The following is a 20,903-nucleotide window of genomic DNA, read 5'->3' as shown; positions in this document are numbered from 1 at the left end:
TCATAACTAAAACGAAAATTTGCGAATCTGAAACAACTTTTTTTAATTTTGTCAATTTACCAAACCGTGAAAAGATCCCTTTTAAGCACAGGTTGAGATGGGATGTGGTTTTTTTTCAAATCATTAATAAAGAAGAGAATTTAATATTCATTTTGGGAAATCAGGGCTTAATGCATATGCATTAATTGTCATCCAAGTACCTGAGAGACTGTCTTTAAATGAAAAACACCATACAATCATGTGTCGTTCTTGATTAGCTTGTGCGCATTGCACAGGCTAATCAGTCTGCTCAGGCTAATCTTATTTGACGTGCATTAAGCCCTGTTTTCCCTGAAAGCAGCCAATATGTACTGATTTCAATGATAAATACTAGACTGGCCAATGGCTTCTTACAAGCTGTTAAACACTTTTGATTAAATACACACACTGCGGTAGTATTATAGCAGACGCTCCTAGCATTCTTCGTCTGCATAATTTTACTGCAGGAAGTGAAGACAGGCAGTGGTTATCTTTCCTAGCGTAGCTTACAGCAGACTGACTTGCGGTTATCGTTCCTAGCGTAGCTATTAAGCAGACTGACTTGCAAAACTGCCTCTCTAAGCGCTCACAACTAAAAATAAATTGACTATTATTTGTTTCTTGACTTATCATTAATGAGTGGATTTTATGACAATTATCACATTATTTTTAAGGTAATTTTAAAAACATTTTAGGGAGGTATGGTTTTAAAAATGATGTTACTTTAACTTATTTACATTAAGAGAAAGCTATTTTTATGGACTTACATTCTCAACTAATGAGTACTTTACAAAGATCAACAAACAGTTCTCATTTCTGATAAAACAATTTCTAGCATAAACATCTCTTCTTTTTTCCATAAATCATCCTTTTATAAGGTCATTTTTGCATGGGGCATCTGCTTGTGATTATGTGAACATTTTGGAAAAGTATTTCATGTTGACTTCTTACATTATCAACCTATATGGTTTGGATGAATTTACAACATGTATTATTTTATAGTGGCTGATTTCTTCAAATATTGAGCGTTTGAAAGGCTACAAGACAAATGGTGTGATTTGCCTTCCAAACCAGCTGACCAGCTGCCAGAAAGACAACACAGAGGCACAGACACAATAAATTTGAACCAGCCCGACTGCGTAAACAACAGCACAACGTAGAGGCACAGACACAATAAATTTGAACCAGCCTGACTGTGTAAACAACAGCACAACGTAGAGGCACAGACACAATAAATTTGAACCAGCCCGACTGTGTAAACAACAGCACAACGCAGAGGCACAGACACAATAAATTTGAACCAGCCCGACTGTGTAAACAACAGCACTATGCAGAGGCAGAGACACAATAAATTTGAACCAGCCCGACTGTGTAAACAACAGCACTATGCAGAGGCAGAGACACAATAAATTTGAACCAGCCCGACTGTGTAAACAACAGCACAATGCAGAGGCAGAGACACAATAAATTTGAACCAGCCCGACTGTGTAAACAACAGCACTATGCAGAGGCACAGACACGATAAATTTGAACCAGCCTGACTGTGTAAACAACAGCACTATGCAGAGGCACAGACACAATAAATTTGAACCAGCCCGACTGTGTAAACAACAGCACTATGCAGAGGCACAGACACAATAAATTTGAACCAGCCCGACTGTGTAAACAACAGCAACAACACTTTCTCTTTCTTTTTATGACTGAGTTGTTGTTCTGGTGTTGATGGGATTTATGGCTACAACATGCAAGCACAAAAAGTATACCCTTGAAATGACAATTTTTATATTACATTGTCAATCTTGTGGATGCAACCACTTGAATAAAGCGACCTTTGTCTTATACGACACAATAAATTTGAACCAGCCCGACTGTGTAAACAACAGCACTATGCAGAGGCACAGACACAATAAATTTGAACCAGCCCGACTGTGTAAACAACAGCACTATGCAGAGGCACAGACACAATAAATTTGAACCAGCCCGACTGTGTAAACAACAGCACTTTGCAGAGGCACAGACACAATAAATTTGAACCAGCCCGACTGTGTAAACAACAGCACTATGCAGAGGCACAGACACAATAAATTTGAACCAGCCCGACTGTGTAAACAACAGCACAATGTAGAGGCACAGACACAATAAATTTGAACCAGCCCGACTGTGTAAACAACAGCACAATGTAGAGGCACAGACACAATAAATTTGAACCAGCCCGACTGTGTAAACAACAGCACTATGCAGAGGCACAGACACAATAAATTTGAACCAGCCCGACTGTGTAAACAACAGCAACAACACTTTCTATTTCTTTTTATGACTGAGTTGTTGTTCTGGTGTTGATGGGATTTATGGCTACAACATGCAAGCACAAAAAGTATACCCTTGAAATGACAATTTTTATATTACATTGTCAATCTTGTGGATGCAACCACTTGAATAAAGCGACCTTTGTCTTATGCGACCACTTTGAATTCCCCCTGAGCGTTTTCACTCTAATTTAATATCCTTTTAAGCGACCTTTGTCTAACTCGACCAGCGACCGCTGATTTCCTAGTTTTTTGATGTCCAAATATTGGATTTTGCAACCAAGTGATAGTAAAATTTGATAATCTCTTGATCATTTTGGGACAAACTTGATTGCCGATTTTTCATCAGTTTAGAAGCCACTTCCTGCCAAGAAGCCATAAAACAACACTTTCTTGCAAATAAATTAAAATGGCTTCCTTCGTCTAAAACAACATGCTACACCAATCGCATAACAGCATGTGCATAGCTCTGCTTTTTGAATGATTTACTGTGAACAAAGGTGGAATTAAGATTGAAGTGCTCTACCTGATGCATATAAGCTTTGAAACAATGAATACATTTGCCTCAGCTTTCCGCGAAAGGCTGAGTAGTTCCCATAAACCAACTTTCTATACATTTACTTTTGTCCAGATTTGTCTTTTTTTTTTAAAGATTTTTATAAAGAGACCACTTTTGGTTAATTTACTCTCTTTTTTGATATCTTAATACAAGATTGACTGTATTTTGTGTTTTGGGTTGTAGTTCTTTAAAGGTGAAAACACATGGAGGGGCTATAAAGACAAATATAACTGCAGAAACAACAATTATGGTATTTGATGTTCTTCGATGTTGGTGTGTAGGTGGTTTGAAGGGCACAAACATGCTATAAAGACAAGCACCTTCATTACATTTTGTAGTTTTGGCAAGTAAACTTGTCAATATTGCAGATATCAAACACCATATTATTTTGAGTGTTAAAGACTGATAGTATGCCCTGTACTTGGTGCAGGGGCGGTTCCAGGATTTCTGGTTAGAGGGGGGCGGGATATTGAAATATTTGCTGGGGATCCAGGGGGCCGCTTAAAGGCCCCTGGTGGGTGCAGTGCAAAGCCCAGCTGCTACGGGATCCAGGGGGGGTGATTTTAAGGGCTTTGACAACCACTTCTCGAGCATGTCACGTCTGATGTACTTTCATCAAAGTACCTTCTTATAATGCCCAAAAAGTGCATAGTTTATATGTTGTAAAAGGTGAAACATCAAATAAAATGATTTTACTTTGGCGATTTTAGGGGTGGGGGGGTACGTACGCCGCATCAGCCCCCCCCCCCCCTGGAACCGCCTATGTGGTGGAAATGTCGAAAGAAGATATTTTACAAGAATGTAATTGAAATTGTCCATTGTATAAGCAAGTTATATTAAAAATTTATGGAAGGCTTAATGAGATTCTGATTTTTGAGCATTTTGTGGATATTAATTATTGTTCTCAGACATATGGACAAAAAAAAAGATGAGAAAATTAATTTCCCATCTCTCTGTAGATATTTGCAAGGTCAAATTTCATTTGCATCTGGCTTAGTGGTAACCCGAGGACACTCTTTAAGATTTTATGAGGTAATTTGAGATATTGTTAGGGGCAATGACGATCATGCTGGGAAGTTTTTGAGAAAATCTATCAACTCAAGAGGGTGTGGGTGTGACTCACAAATAATTTCCCTTTGTGAAGTCTTTGTAAGTTTGAGCTGTATGGATTCCTACAATCATTATTTCAGTAATGTGGTTGTTAGCCTATTGTTGTTGTTTTTGTGGATGGCATTTATCACAAAATCGACCATGTCATTAGTGAATCAACTGTATCCTATAGCATTATTTCAACATTTGCGAAGACATATCAATTGATTTGGTACTATCAGGATATCCTCCTATTTACTATGAAAATAATGCCATGGGTCCATTTAATTGGTGCCAGGACTTGCTAGTGAAATATGCACCTTAATTGGCCCAAACAAGCCAATTTTCAGTTAATTAGAAGCCTAAATAATCCTGACAGAGCATTCAGTAATTATTTCAAGATGGAAAATACAATTTTTGTGATATTGGCATAAGGTCATGGAGTGATTGTTTGTTTTATCTTAATTCTGCAGTTTTGCAGACAATTAGGTACATTATAAGTACATGATTGTATATAATTGATAAAGATAGCTGAATGTAAGAATAGATCCGTTGCAAAAATTATGAAAGAGCACAATGTTAAAATTACTAGCAAATACAATATTATGAACTAGATTTAAATGTTGTCAAAGTTTTTAATTTAGTGATCAGAATAACAAATATTTATTTTGTGCACAGTTCATGACTAATATTAACCTATAATACATTTTAAAGGGGCCTTTTCACAGATTTTGGCATATTTTGAAGTTAAATGTCATTAAATGCTTTATATTGATAAATGCAAACATTAGATCTTTAAAGCTCCAGTAAAAAATCAAGAATCAAATTAAAAAAATTTAAAAAATGTAGCCGGTACCAGGGCTCGAACCAGTGACCCCCGGAGTCCTGTAGTTAGTCTGAAGTAAAAACGCATTAGCCCTCTCGGCTATTCCGCCGAGTATACACAGTTTAAGTATTTTAAACCTTATATAAGCAATCTTCGTAGTTTCCTCAATTTAAACGACAACAACAGAACTCTCCAAATTATTCAATCGTTTCGCGTTGCAACGCTTTATAATCTTTAGGTTTTCAAATCGTCAAAAGATACATATAATGGCTATATTGGACTACGGTAAATGTTCAGTAATACTGTTTCCTCACAAATATCATAACTAAAATGAAAATTTGCGAATCTGAAACAACTTTTTTCAATTTTGTCAATTTACCAAACCGTGAAAAGATCCCTTAAAGCAAAGTAAACATTAAAGGTAATTTTTTATAACAATTAAACATTAAACAATATTTTAAAAATATTGTATTTAATTTTATGGTACTGACATTTTCATTTTAATTAAGAAAGGAAATGGGTATAGTAATTATATAGCCTTTTGCTGTTATGGTATATATAATGGCCTAACGATTTGTTACTAACATCTGACATAATAAGTGAAATAACCCATTATGCAATCTCTTAAAAAAAGGAATCATGATTGAAAAACAAACTATGTGACCCATCCAAGTCAGTAGATTCAGATAATTTCCGTTAAATTTTGATAAATGAATATTTAAACATCCGCTCCACTTCAAATTTGCCAGTTTCCCACCGATAGAAAGCTTATAATTGAGCAGAACCCGTCAAAAAACTTTGACAATTGAAACACATTACGAGTTTAAAATTGAGTTCAATAGTTTACAATAATTTCATTGAGAAACCTCCTTTTGTGGGCTTTGCCAAAGTCCACAGGCTACCTTTTTCTGATCTGTCATGAATATTTAATAGATGGCTATTGATGTTCAGATTTACAACAAGCTTGGTGGCTGATCTAAGTTTACTGACTCGTGAATAACAATTCAGCCGCAGTTCAGATTGACCATTTGGAAAGGGTGCAAGTCATATATCAGTGTCTGTATAGCATTTTAGAAATTAAAAGTAACATTTCACTTTCTTGTTTTAAATCAAAGATCTGGAATACATTTATAACCATTACCCAGGAATAATATTGGAATCAATTGGAAACACAGTGAAGGATTATTTAGGAGAGGTAATTAATCACAAATCAAAATAATTGTGTTTTAATTGGCTTATAATTTGATAGTGCTTGGTTATTGTTTTCTCTGTTTCTATATTGATCATAAAAATGAATGCGTTTTAAGTACTAGATTTTCTTTAATTTATTAATTATTATTTCGAAAAAAAATTAACGTTATTGGTGTATTAATACTGATGTCTTACTCTTATGTTAGCTCACCTGAGCTTTTTTGGTCAGTCGTGCGCCCGGCATGGTTAGTGTTATGTGTTAGTTTTAAGCTTTTTTTTTATTATTCAATTTAAACATACATCTTGTATACATATGAAAAACAAGGTTATACATTGATAAAATCAACATATCAATTATTGTTATTAAAGTATGTTCATATTATATACAATTTCTGATTAAAAGTTAAAATCAATTTTAGAGATGATGCTAAAATATTTTATATAAAAAAAATAAGAAAGAGAAGGATGATAGAAAATTTCTTAAGGAGTTTCAGTAGGGAAAAACATGGAAAAGGTAAGTTTTAAGCAGCTAGCTTGTTATCTAGAGGCCACTTTTTTCCAATCTTAATGAAACTTGGTCTGAATGAAACATTATATTTATCTTTGAAATTATCTAGGCCGAATCTGGGTGACTGCTGCAAAAATTAGGACACCATTTGTAATCTTATAAAATCCTTGTTACAATCTAGAAGCCACATTTATTATGACTGAGTGTTGAAGAATCTTGGTTAGAATGGTTACTTGCCAAAGTTTGATTCTGGGTCACATTGGTCCTAAAACTAGGTGACCACATTAAATATTAACAAAAACTTGTTACCAAATCTAATGGCCACCTTTTTTACTCAATCTAAATGAAACTTGGTCAGAATATTTTTCTTGACAATATCTATGCCATGTTTAAACCTGGGTCACATATGTCCAAAAACTAGGTCATCAGGTCTAGTCTTCAATAATTAAAATACTTGAAAGTCAGGTGAGTGTTTCAGAGCAATCATGGTCCTCTTTATTTAAATTTTGCCTTTTATATTTTCTTCTAAATTTCTTAATTACACACATATGAATACATTTACATACAAGCTAAATAGTAATTGTACCGCTTAATAGTAAACAACATAAAGATAGATCTATATATCATATTTTGTTTAAATCCTAAAATGTTGTTTTTAAAGAATAAAAGCAACATTTTTAAGTGTGTATAATATTGTTGGACAATCAATTAATGTTTTGATCAAGTTTGCAACAAATGGTGCTAATATAGCTTGAAAGTCTGTTGTAAACCAAGCTAAATCAGTTGTTTATGTTGTGAAGAGGGTAATAAATATGTGGTATATATTAGTTAATATCATGAGTATAATATACAGGCACTACAACTTCACATGCTTGATCCATGCAGTAATTGCCAAAATTTAATCAGACAGTTAACATTATTATATAGGCTTACATAAACAGCAACATTGTGCACTCATGTTCACCAGACAAAATAATGTGTTAAAATATTGCTGCTTTAAAGTAAAGAATTTGTTTATGTAAAGTAAAATATAATAAAGTACATGTATGTTGTTCGTATTTACCAAGAAGTGCAAGACAGTACTTTGTTGTTAAGGGTCTCAGTCAATTCAAGCTTAGTCAAAACGATTCATAGTAATTAGATCTTTCACCCTGCACAGAAAAATAATTAACATTGACTGATCTCTAACTTAAGTAATCATCATGAGGTTAAATATTTTATTAGGAAAGCAGAAATGGACGCCCTTCAAACAAATGTAATTAGTTTTTCAAGAACAACTTTCACACTTCAAGCTTCTCAGACATGTCCGATGATATGTTCACAAGTTTCACTAGTGAGATGTTTAAAGAAGGGCTGTTACTTTTAGAACCTTTGTCACAAATAACAGAAACCTTAATTGTTGCCAGATATGCCACTCATTGATCATGTAAAATCAGTGCACTTGCATCATGCTGTAACACTTTGGGCACCATTTGATGTTCAGGGATCACCAGATCTTTATATTTCCAATTCAACAGAGTGTAGTTGTGTTTGTATTCAGGCATCAATTATACAGTGAACTTGCTCTGACATAGTATCAGTCACCTAGAGTGACTGACCAACAGCATGTACAATGAGTAAATGCTGCAATTTTTTATATAAGCTTAAGTGAAACTTAAGCCTTGAGTTAGTTTTCTGGGAAGAACCAGTCCTTGGTGAGAACACTCTTTTCGTGGGGATCAAACTCAGACCCTGCAGCTGGCCCCTTGCTAGGGGACATTTTTGTGCCCTTAACTGCACATCAGAGCCTGTTCAGACAATGCACATATTCTGGAGAAAAAAACAACAACAGATGATTGTTAATTAAATGGCTCCCCTCAACCTGTGACCAAGACAAATGACCTTTGTAGATTAAACGAGCCATGAACATGAGAAATATTAGTCTTGAATGTTCTATTAAGATTGCAAACATAAATCATCAACATCTCATAATGTCATTTACTCTTAATACTTTAAATATTTCTTATGCCAAAACAATTGCTTAATACACAAAATAGTCATACAATACAGTACATAAAGTTGCACTTTGATGTGCAACTGTTCTTCCTGAGCTCTTTATTCTTGCTGGTATTGATTTCATGTTTTAGGGGAAAAGGTTTTTATTAGGAGATTTGCTTCATTAACCAGGCTGAGAATTTCCTACTGGTGATATGATTAGGACTGCCAGTGGTTATTTTACATTTCTTTTCCAGTTAATGATAGAATTGATAAATTTAACCAGCACTTCCTGCAGGCCATTGTATAGCCTGGAAATGTTTATGCGTTATTATGTTCTGTATTTCATATAATGACTGGAGTATATTTCAGCAAAAGTGCTCGTTAAGTCTTTAACCCATTTATGCCTAGTGGACTCTCCCATCCATCTTAAGTGGATCAATTTATTTCCATAATAAGGGATGTCTAGTATACTTATTTCTATATTTAAAATATTTCTTACAGAAATTCCTTTAAGCAAACAGCGTAGACCCAGATGAGACGCCGCATCATGTGACGTCTCATCTGGGTCAACGCTGTTTGCCAAGGCCTTTTTTCTAGACGCTATAGGCATAAATGGGTTAAAGAAGACATTGAAACTAACTGCAGTAGATAAATTATATTCATTGGCATGCTCTTTAGCATGAAAAGTCATTTTAACTAATGAGAAGTCCATGATTGTGTATATTTGTGCGATAACTTGAAAGTACAATTTATTCAGGCCCATGCATCTGGTTGATAAAATAACTTTTCAATAAAAAAAAAGCTTATGTGTTATACTAAAAAAAAAATCTGTTAACTGTTATCTGTCAAATGCAATAAGTTACAATTATTTAAGTATTTTTGTATTCAAATGCTAACAGTAATCAAAATGAAATATTTAAGAGTCAATACTAATCAACCTAGAAGGATATCTGATACTTAAATGATAGACCTTTGCTTGAAAATACAGACCTTTTGTCTCAGAGAGGGTTCTTTACTAATGGAACACCCAAGCGCTGGCAACCACAGTTGCACTGACAGAAAATGCAAACAAACAGATAGCATGTTTCTCTTTAATGAATGTGTTTGTGTTGTATGGTACACCTGTGTCATGTCAAGTGCTGCTGTGCTGAGTATCACATAATACCGATTGCTGAACTAACTTTATGTCATCATAATATAGCCCCGCCCCCCCCCCCCCCCCCCCCCAAATGTAAAAATGTTCACATGCCATATCTGGTCAGCATAGCTTCCGACCAGCCTGCGCAGTCAGACAGTTGGGTCAGGATGATGTTGTCATACATATAATGCCACATTTGTGATTATAATAACTGTCTTGACAATTGATGATCATCATTATCATGATCATCAACATTAACAACTATAGTTTAAGCCATCAGGAGAATTATGATAAAAATATTATGGAGGTTTACAGTTGATGATATAATACTGGATACCATTATCCAAACTGTTTTTCCGGACAATTGCTTTATTACCAAACACTATTTATTAAAGGACAATTTAGAGATTTTGGCATGTTTTTGAAGTTTGTCATTATATTCTTTATATTTATAAGTGTAAACATTGGATAGAAAAAGCTCCAGTAAAAAATTAAGAATAACATTAAAAAAAGAAAAAAATGGTAACCCTCAGCACCTGGGCTCGAACCACTGACCCCTGGAGCCCTGGAGTAAAATGTCAACCACTTAGACCACTCGGCCATCCTTCTGTGTACAATGCCAGATTTATTTTATACTATATATAATCAATTCTCGAAGTTTCACAAAATATAACCACAACAACAGAACTCTCCAAACTATTAATTCGTTTGCGTTATAATTTTCAAATTTCTAAATCCTCAAAAGATGCATATACTGTCTATTTTAGAGCATGGTAAATGTTCAGTATTACAGTTTCCTAACACATATCATAACTAAAACAAAAATTTGCAAATCTGAAACAACTTTTTTCAATTGTGTCAATTTACCCAAACGTGAAACTTAGGCCCCTTTAATATGTATATGACATTGTTTTTGTAATAATACCTCTTGTGTATTATCAGATACCTCTGTATTTTATCAGTGTGTTAAAAGTCTATTACCAGAAATAAACTGGTTCTAGAGCCAGTGTTTTTTCAAAAATGAATATTTCAGTTCAGTTTCATACCAGTTTCATGTCATTGTGTTGTCAGACACATTTAAGTTACCAGTCAAAAGTCAGCTTGCCATCATTTGGTTGTCAGTATATGTTGTCAGAAACTCCTTTTCAGAAGGGCAATGATCACATACTGTTTTAATCCATTTTTAACTTTGAGAGATAGTTTCAGATATAAACTTTTTGTCAGAAACCTAATTACGAAAAAATGATATATAATAATCAGATATAACAAACTATTTTGATACATAATTTTAATGGTAGCTTTGTATAAGAAACGAAAATACACCAGATGTTTCAAATTATGATTTACCTTCTTAATTACGTGTGTACATTTGAAACCCTGTTTTATGTCTCTGCACTGGATAATAATGATAAAAAAAGAGTAGGAAAAAATTGATAACAATTACAAGTTTTATAGCTTTCCTTCATGGCTGGAAGACAGATCTACGAAGTTTATTGTGTCAAAGGCAGCGGCTTTATTGATCTTACGTTTTGTTCCTCAGTTGCAAATTAATAAAATCACCAAGAGTTTTATTGTCTCTTATTGAATGAGCAAATGAAATTCAATTGCCTATTGGACTTGATTTTCTAGACTTTAACAGAATTCCTGAATTTCATAAATACTCTGACTTAAAATGTCAGGATGTTGGTTTTTAAATGGGGGAGATAATACAATAACAAAAAAATGCAACAGCAAACCTTACAATTTTTACTTAATGTGTAGACATATACTTTTGAAATTGCAAGTCTTATGGTTGACAATGTTATTTTGTGCAAACTTTCGAAAGAAAGCTAAACAAAATTATTGGGCATATTTTAAATTCAACTTCTTACTTATTTATAGTGAATAATTTATACAATTAAACATTTTAACACATGACCATTAATTTTACTTACTGCTGCAAATCTTTAAAAGAGGATGGAGCTGTTTTTATAATATTGTCATCATACCAAAACTTGGAAACATGATATTATTAAACAAGAAACTGTTGTTATTCTTTTTGATAAGCTGATGGTTTCAGTATGTTGTTGTTATGTCGTTATCAGACACTAAAATCCTGGTATATTGATTAACATCAGTCTTCATGTTTCAGTACATATTGACACAGAATAATATACAGTCGTAAACATAATTCAAAGTAACTGCTCCATAAATCTCGTCCCATGGCACTGGTAATTATTTTGCTGAACGGTGTGGTGATTGCAGTTGTGGGTTGGTAAATGCATCGATGTTGTAATTGTCATCTGCAGGTGAATAACCCGCCACCCATTGGTCAATACCTTCACGGAAGACTAGTCATTGGGGTCACCTTTAAACACTAACGTAATCATGTTATATTTATTGAAAGATGCTTGCATGGATACAACACTTAACCCTTTGCATGCTGGGAAATTTGTCGTCTGCTAAAATGTTGTCTGCTGATTTTCTAAAATTAGCCATTTCTTCGATTTTTTCAAAGAATACTATCAGAAAAGTAAACAGTTTAGATCCTGATGAGACGCCACCTTCTGTGGCGTCTCATCTGGATCCAAACTGTTTGCTAAGGCCTTCAAAATTCGGTTCCAGCACTAATAGGGTTAAAATAGTGATCTCTTCATTATATAATAACATCATCAGAATGTTATAAGCATTGATGGTATCAGTATGATTGCTGCTATTTAAAACACACAGCCTCTTGTATTATTGTATTGGTTTAACTTATGGGGTAGTAAATGTTTTTTTCTTTAGATAATGCTGTATGCAAGTTTTACATTGCTGAGCTGGATTTAATTGCGTGATCTTATGGATTTAATTGCTGCTACATTTTCATTTGTGTTCTTTTAAAAGTAGTTTTTGCACTTAGTGGGTTTTAGGTTTTAATTTCCGTTATGACCAATGTTGCCCAGAGAAATGTTGCATGCTAGCATACATTTTAATGAGGTTGTTTTAGGACATGATGCAGCAAAGATGTATTAAAACTTTTTGCTGAGTATGGATAATGTGGTGGTGCTAAGATCTGGTGACCTTTCATTATTCTTAACAGTGATACAGTCTTTAGATGGTAATGGCAAAAAATTGCAACAGTCATAGATTTCTCACATGGCTTATATATTTTACTTTTTTAAGCAATCATGATATACTGTATATGCCAGCAGATTTTGTCATATATGTGTTGAATTCATATGTTAATCTTTTTCTGTTTTCAGAAAAAAGAACTGTTGTTGACCCAGCTGGCAGTCTTAAGTCAAGATAAGTCAAGAGAAAGTTCTCCTGAGTGTTTGTTGAGAAACTAAACACTGCTCAAACTGGATCACAGGCACACATGGGTCTAGTATTGTATATTCCACCTGAATGAAATATCAACTAGCTTTTTCTGGGAGATCAAGCAGAATTTCGCAGTGATTTTAGTGAAGCCAGATGCGCCTGAATGTATACAGAACTCTTGAACGTCAGGCCTTGGATTACCAAATTCACCTCACATGAGGAAGCTGCGACTGGAAACTCCTTTGAGAAAAAAATCTTCCATAGGTGAAAAAAAAAGAGAGTGATTTATTTAAACCAGTCCATTCATAGTTTTCTGTCTGCAGTGAAAAGTGTGTGATGGATTTAAATAAATGAAAAGCTGTATAATTGGCTTATTGGAGAATTTATCAGATTTCCTGTTTTTGCTCTCTAGTAATAATTCCATCAGTGTTATGTAAATGAATTTTATTAATAAGACTTGGTAAGAATAGGTTATGAATATTTTATGACATCTGTGTTATTATAATAATCATCAGTTAGCCTTGACAAGCTTGGTGAAAGTAAATACTGACTATGCTGCTATTGGAAATATTTTCTGTGGATGTATGGATAAAACAAGGGAAATTGGAATAAGCTCTTTTCCTTTTTGCATTAGGGCAGTTAAGTCAAGAGGAATTAGGAATTGGTGGACAAATTAAATTACTTACAGCAGCCACAGTATGGAATTGGATGCAGGAAAATAGCAAAAGGAAGTTTCGGAATTGAATATATTTTGTTATGGTGAAGAATGGATTTTTGCATACATATAGGTCAGATTTTGTAAGACGTCGTTGATGGAAATGTGATTTTGTATAAGCTATCAGTCAATGGATACGTAGAGGCAAGCAAATGGGATATATTCATATGCAAATGTGTCCGTATGAAATGGAATTAGTGTCCAACATTTATCTCGATTTATTGGAGAAATAAGAAAATGTGGTGTCATCTCGTATATTCTTATAATGTTATTCACATCCTAGTGTTTTTTGCACTAGCTTCTATATGTGGCAGTGTTATAACACAAGGGATTTTTCCTCACCAGAGAAAGATTTATACCAATGGTGTTATAAATGACAGGATGTTAGGTTCTGGGGTGATGGCACAAAGATTTGAGCTGAACAACATGGTCGTTACTGAATGGGGGCGGATATTTGTGGGGGCAGTTAACAGAATCTATGAGCTCGATTCAGATCTTACTGTTCTTAGTGAGGCAGAAACTGGCCCTGTAAATGATAGCCTGAAATGTCTTCCCGATCCAAAAATACCCTGTAACAGCCCAACATCTCTTACAGATAATTATAACAAAATTTTGATACATTACAAAGGCTTGAAGGAGAAGCTGCTCACATGTGGTAGTGTATATCAGGGTGCATGTGAAGCGAGAAATCTGAAGAACATCTCCCGAGCACAATCATACTATGAATCAGAGACTGGTTCAATTTTAGATTTTGCTGTAGCTGCAAATGATGCCCGGGCTACGACAATCGCGTTTGTCGCTCCAGGGCCCCCGGACCTTGACTCCGAGGTTTTGTACGTTGGGGCCACATACACGGGTGGGAAAGTTGATGTCTACACGGAGCAGCTACGGGGGGTGGTTCCTTCCATCAGCTCTCGTAGTCTTGGCCGGAATAGGTTTCAGCTTAATGCAAAATTTGACAATATACAGGCCATGTATTCCGCAATCTATATCAGGAAAGATGTACGGTCAAAATTCTTGATAGATTATGTGACAGGATTCAGTTCTGGAATATATAGTTATTTTTTGACAAGACAGTATGCGTCTGTGCAGTCCACCGATAAGACTTCTCCTGTTGTGTCTAAGGTTATTCAAATATGCCAAAAAGATCTGTATTATAACTCTTACATTGACATGCCACTGGTTTGTCAATCTGAAAATTCGGGGAAAGTTTATAGTTATCTGCAGGCAGCAAAGATAACGAAAGCTTCCAAAAACCTGCAGCTCAGTTTTGGATTACGTTCAGCGGATGACATTTTGATAGCGTTGTTTTCTGATAACGAAGGAGACCACGAGTCAAACTCTGCCATTTGCGTATACACGATGCAGTACATCCGTAGACAACTCCTGGAGAACGCTCAGAAATGCTTCAACGGGGAGGATCTGAGTGGCGGTGGTTACCTGACCAAGAAGAGATGTCAGCAACTGGTAGGTGATAACTGAATGTCCAAAATATGCAGTTAATTGCATTGGTCAATGAGCCGCACTCTGGTAAAACGGGGTTTAAAGGGGCCTTTTCACGGATTTTGTAATGTATTGAAGTTTGTCACTTAATGCTTTATATTGATAAATAGAAATATTGGACCTAAAAATCTCCAGTAAAAAAAACAAAAACACAATTTAAAAGAGAAAAAAAAGTGACCCTCAACTGGGCTCGAACCACTGACCGCTGGAGTCTTGGATTTAAAAGTCTTCCGCTTAGACCACTCAGCCATCCGTTATCATGCTATGATGCAATGTATTTTTTACTTTATATAAGCAATCCTCTAGTTTCACAAAATATAACGACAATAACAAAACTTTCCAAATTATTCTATCGTTTATAATTTTCAGGTTTTTAAATCTTCAAAAGATGAATATAATGGATATTTTAGAACATGGTAAATGTTCAGTATAGTTGTTTCCTTACAAATATCATTACTAAAACAAAAATTTGCGAATCTGAAACAACTTTTTTTAATTTTGTCAATTTACCAAATCCTGAAAATGCCCCTTTAATTCACGTGGGTAAGCAGAGTTTTTTTATTCAAAATCAGGTCCGGTAATCGGCCCCATTCCCAATGGAAAAAAGTATATATTTTTCCCAAATTGGAGCTAAAAATTCCCAATTGAAGGTTTCAAAATTTTAGATCTCAATATTTTGGTCATCTCCAATCCATATAAGTTCAACCTTAGTAAATATAATACTGAAAACACTTGTATTCTCACTTTTGAAGATTTTTTTTAGAAAAAACAACAACACAAATTTCCCAATTTAAGTCAAAATGCTGCACATTTTTCTTATCCAAAGGGACCCGGCCCAATACCCAAAATGGTGAAAAAAACTCTATAATGTATAGGATATATAATTATAATTATAAACAATATATGTAAGTTAGCATAATATAATCATACATATTACATATGTTTTACTATATAAACTCAGATCTGCCACCGCTAAAATTAGGTAATGAAGTTTGTTGTTGTAGGCATTCTTACCCACCACTCAGCATTTTTATCCCCCGCCATAGGCGGAGGGATATTGTTTTGGCGTTGTCCGTATCTTGGAATTTAAAAGTGCTTTGGCTGATTTCATTGAAACTTGGTATGAGTATATATATGGATAAGAGGATTATGCACGCCAAAAGGCATTGTACACCATCTGTTAATAACGGAGTTATGGCCCTTTGTGTCTTGAAAAAATGCTTTTTTGAGTGTCAAATATAACACTTTTGTGCCCAGAAGCATATTGGGGGGGGGGGGGATATCAATTGAACGAATTTGCTTGTTTGCTTGATTTTCAAGCATGAAATTTATTTTATATGTAATCAATTCAAAGATAATGTCTTTTTAGGGCCCATTCTATCGTGAAGAGGAATATTTATGCAACAAAGACCTGGAATCCATTGGCAATATTGTGGGCATAGAGGTTGCTACTAGCAACCCTATTCTGGAATACAAGGGCACATGGTTGACTTCAATCGCCGTGACAACCACATGGGACCAAACAGTCTGCATTGTTGGTACTGGTGATGGATACATCAAAAAGGTACATAGTGTGCTAGTGATCTTGTGTTTTTGAAAATATACCTGTACCCTTCCTAGTGCTATAATAAAATCAGTGATTATGAGAATGCTTGACCTTGTTTTGGCTCCTCGGTGACATTTTGAAAAGGTGAGTGTTCTGTTGGATTTAAGAATGTTATAAAATGGCCATAGCTGAGGTTGGAACCATTATCATGGACTCCATTTTGAGTCAACTCACTCACTTGCAATACCTGGAACACTAATCATAATTGGTTGTCCTCTCATCACAAAAATGGTCCAGATTAGTTCCAATAAATCCAATAAAGAACTAAAGTAATGGCTTGTTGGCATGCGATCATTTTCTTTGATTGGTGAAAAGGAGAATGGATACAAATACCATTAAAGGTCAGGTTTTGGGGAAAACATGAACTCCTCCACATATACTATAGGGACTGGAAATAAAAAATAAAATAACATTCTGTTATAAACTTAACAATTAATAAATATTGAAAACAACATGTTTGAAAAATAACTTTGTATGCTTTGTTACCAAGTGCAAATTATGTTAGAACGATCATTATTGAGCTGTTTAATTCTGAAGTATGACATGATTATCAATTAATAAATGAAGACATTAGATTGTCTTTTCAAATAAAACGTTTACATCAAGTGATATGAACATGTCTAAAATTGCAAGTCATCTTGAATTTGAATGCATCTACAGTGATAATATTGGTAACTTCGGTTATGTAAATATGCCTGAATTTAACATAATAAGGTCTTGAAAATTGATATACTTTCAAATTCAGTGAACCATTCTCCTAACAATAGAGGAGCCATCTTTTTTAACCTGAAGATCGGTTTATAAAGCCATAAAACAGCATTAAATGATCTGGTGTAAAATATCAGATTTCAACATAAATGACAGCCAAAGTACCAGCTGGTATCTATGAACCTGAAATAACACCCCCCACATTTTTTATCCCATAATTTGCATAATTTTCTAATCATTCAGCATGTGTGTGCAGCACACTCCTTCAATAATAACTGGTGCTGATTAAAACTGATTATGGGCAACAGTTGTTTATGAGCGTATCAAATTAAGCCGTGCAGTGCCTAATTAGAAAACCCGCAATCCTTTGTTCGAAATTGATTTTTTTCCCATTTTCAGTCTCGCCTTGTTTCACCTGGAGCAATAAATTTCCTTAATAGTTGTTCCAATATCAAATTTTATTAATTCCAGCTTCATATTTATTTTATTTTTTTGTCTGCAATTAATTCTAACACATCCAGAGATTTTTCTCCAATACAATAATAGCGGCAAGTGGAAGGTGTAAATGTTTGATTATTTTTATGCCCTCCTTCGAAGAAGAGGGGGTATATTGCTTTGCACATGTCGGTCGGTCTGTCGGTCGGTCGGTCCACCAGGTGGTTTCTGGATGATAACTCAAGAACGCTTGGGGCTAGGATCATGAAACTTCATAGGTACATTGATCATGACTCGCAGATGACCCCTATTGATTTTGAGGTCACTAGGTCAAAGGTCAAGGTCACGGTGACCCGAAATAGTAAAATGGGATCCGGATGATAGTTCAAGAACGCTTAGGCCTAGGATCATGAAACTTGATAGGTAGATTGATCATGACTTGCAGTTGACCCCTATTGATTTTCAGGTCACTAGGTCAAAGGTCAAGGTCACAGTGACCCAAAATAGTAAAATGTTTTTCGGATGATAACTCAAGAACACTAAAATATGCCTAGGATCATGAAACTTCGTAGGTAGATTGATAATGGCTGGCAGATGACCCCTATTGATTTTGAGGTCACTAGGTCAAAGGTCAAGGTCACGGTGACCCGAAATAGTAAAATGGTTTCCGGATGATAACTCAAGAACGCTTATGCCTAGGATCATGAAACTTCATATGTACATTGATCATGACTCGCAGATGACCCCTATTGATTTTCAGGTCACTAGGTCAAAGGTCAAGGTGGCCCGAAATAGTAAAATGGTTTCCGGATGATAACTCAAGAACGCTTATGGCTAGGATCATGAAACTTCATAGGTACATTGATCATGACTGGCAGATGACCCCTATTGATTTTCAGGTCTTTAGGTCAAAGGTCAAGGTCACAGTGACAAAAAAACATATTCACACAATGGCTGTCACTACAACGGAGAGCCCATATGGGGGGCATGCATGTTTTACAAACAGCCCTTGTTATATTAGATTCACATTTAAAAATTGTACACTGGATTGTTGTTGTTTTTTTTATTGGAGAGATATATCAAGGTAAATTTAGCAATTGCATGATACATGCTATAGCAGAGTCCTCTCAAACTGACATGCAGAAGTATAAAAGTCTAAAATAGTACTATTTGCGTGACAACCTAAGTTGCACAGTAAAAATGACAAACCAATAGCTAAAGTATGCAGTCATCGCTTGTTAAGCTCACCTTAGTAGAAGTGTTCAATGTGAGCTATTGTGATCACCATTTCAGGCATCCATTTGCGTGCAATGTGCAGTGAGTGTCGTTAAAGTTTTGCTTCTTACAAATTTAGAGGCCATATTTTTTATGCAATCTTTATGAAACTTGGTCAGAATTGTTAACTTGATCATAATGTCAAAGATGAGTTGGTATCTAGACCAGGTGCATCCAAGAACTAGGTCACCTTATCAAAATAAACATAACAAATTTATTTGCCCCTCTAGAAGCCACATTTATAACGCAGTCTGAACAAAACTTGTTAAAAATAATGTTTATATTGACAAAATCAAGGCCAAGATTAAATCTGGAATATGTGTGTCCTAAAACCTAGGTCACTAGTAATACCTTAGAAAAGCCTTTTAACCGTTGTTAGAGATCACATTTATGAATCAATCTTGATGAAATTTCGTCAGAATGTTTATCTTGACAATATCGATGCCAAGTTTGAACCTGGGTCATGTTTGTCCAAATACTTCTCGGTAGGTCAACTTGTCAAATCTTAGACAAACATTTTGACCACTCTTAAGGCCACATATATGACACAATTATGATGAAACTTGGTCTTAATTTTTTACATTATATTTGCTCAGTTTTAATCTGGATCTTTTGGGTTAAAAAAACTCGGTTAAATCTTAGCTAAACCTTCTTACCACTCTATAGCTTCATTTACCCCCCACGTTCACACATAGACACCGCTTTTACTACGATCAAAGCGTTGCAGAAAACGTTGTCGATCGTGACAAATCACAGGAGAAACATAGTGGGGTCTTCATAAGCGCAGTATGATATGGTAGAGTCTTCATGAACAGCTCTACGCTCTCGCCACTCTTATTTTGAACATGCTCAAAACAAACGTAGCAGGATCGTGGCCAAAAATATTCGGTGTATAAAAATAGAGGCATCGTAGTACGGTCGAAATGAAGACCATAATTCGCTAAATTGCTCAATTTAGACTCCGATCAGTCTCGATCCTCCCTGATCCAAACATTTTTCATATTGGGGCTTGATTGGGATGATCGTCGTAAAGTTGCAGCTCTGTGAGAACAGGGGAGGGGGGGGGGGGTAATGACTCAATCTTGATGAAGCTTGGTAAATATGTTAATTGTAACAACTTTTATGCTTGGAATCCATTCTTGGAATCTGATGGAGTCATGTGCATGCTATTAAAGCTAGTTCACCAGGCCAAACTGCCACATTTATGTGTCAATGGGATTGTTTATCTTGACAATATCTAGTCCTTGTTATCCCCACGCTTTTCGGAGAAAAAGTGGGGATATTGCGGTTATCTCCGTCTTCCGTCCGTCCGTTAGTCCGTCCATCCGTCCTGGCCACTATCTCCTCCTACACTATAAGCACTAGAACCTTGAAACTTACACACATGGTAGCTATGAGCATAGGTGCGACCCTGCACTATTCGGAATTTTGATCTGACCCCTGGGTCAAAAGTTACGGGGGTTTGGGTGGGGCCAGGTCAGAGATTTTCACTTATTTTTATGCCCCCGGTATGGTGCATTGGCCATAACTTTTGCAATATTGATGATAGTAACTTGATATTTGGCATGCATGTGTATCTCATGGAGCTGCACATTTTGAGTGGTTAAAGGTTAAGGTCAAGGTCATTCTTCAAGGTCAAAGGTCAAAAAAACAAATCCAAGGGAAGTAATAAGCTTTAAAGGGAGGTAAGTAAATAACCTGCCAAATGATATAAAAAAATTAAATAAATCAAAGTGGCGCATAGAGTAAGTGGCGCAGAGATGTATT

The 20,903-nt window shown here is 35.3% G+C and overlaps 1 protein-coding gene across 9 annotated transcripts in view; it reads left to right on the top strand.

The window, feature by feature from the left end:
- The window catches only part of LOC127878467 (plexin-B-like), a 170,572-nt gene that overhangs the window by 57,847 nt on the left and 91,822 nt on the right, over nucleotides 1–20,903 (top strand). For 8 of the 9 annotated variants that reach the window (XM_052425003.1, XM_052425043.1, XM_052425038.1 and 5 more), the window contains 2 exons: nucleotides 12,837–15,076; nucleotides 16,482–16,676. In XM_052425003.1, coding sequence (XP_052280963.1) covers nucleotides 13,847–15,076; nucleotides 16,482–16,676 — 1,425 coding nt within the window. In that variant the 5' untranslated portion in view covers nucleotides 12,837–13,846. Of the gene's footprint in view, nucleotides 1–5,821; nucleotides 5,994–12,836; nucleotides 15,077–16,481; nucleotides 16,677–20,903 lie in introns of those variants that run through there. The other variant, XM_052425030.1, reaches the window with a different exon arrangement.

This window comes from Dreissena polymorpha, chromosome 1 (assembly GCF_020536995.1).
Source record: "Dreissena polymorpha isolate Duluth1 chromosome 1, UMN_Dpol_1.0, whole genome shotgun sequence".
Taxonomy (NCBI): domain Eukaryota; kingdom Metazoa; phylum Mollusca; class Bivalvia; order Myida; family Dreissenidae; genus Dreissena; species Dreissena polymorpha.
The sequence above is the reverse complement of the archived record's forward strand: the minus strand, read 5'-3'. Positions and strand labels throughout refer to the sequence as shown.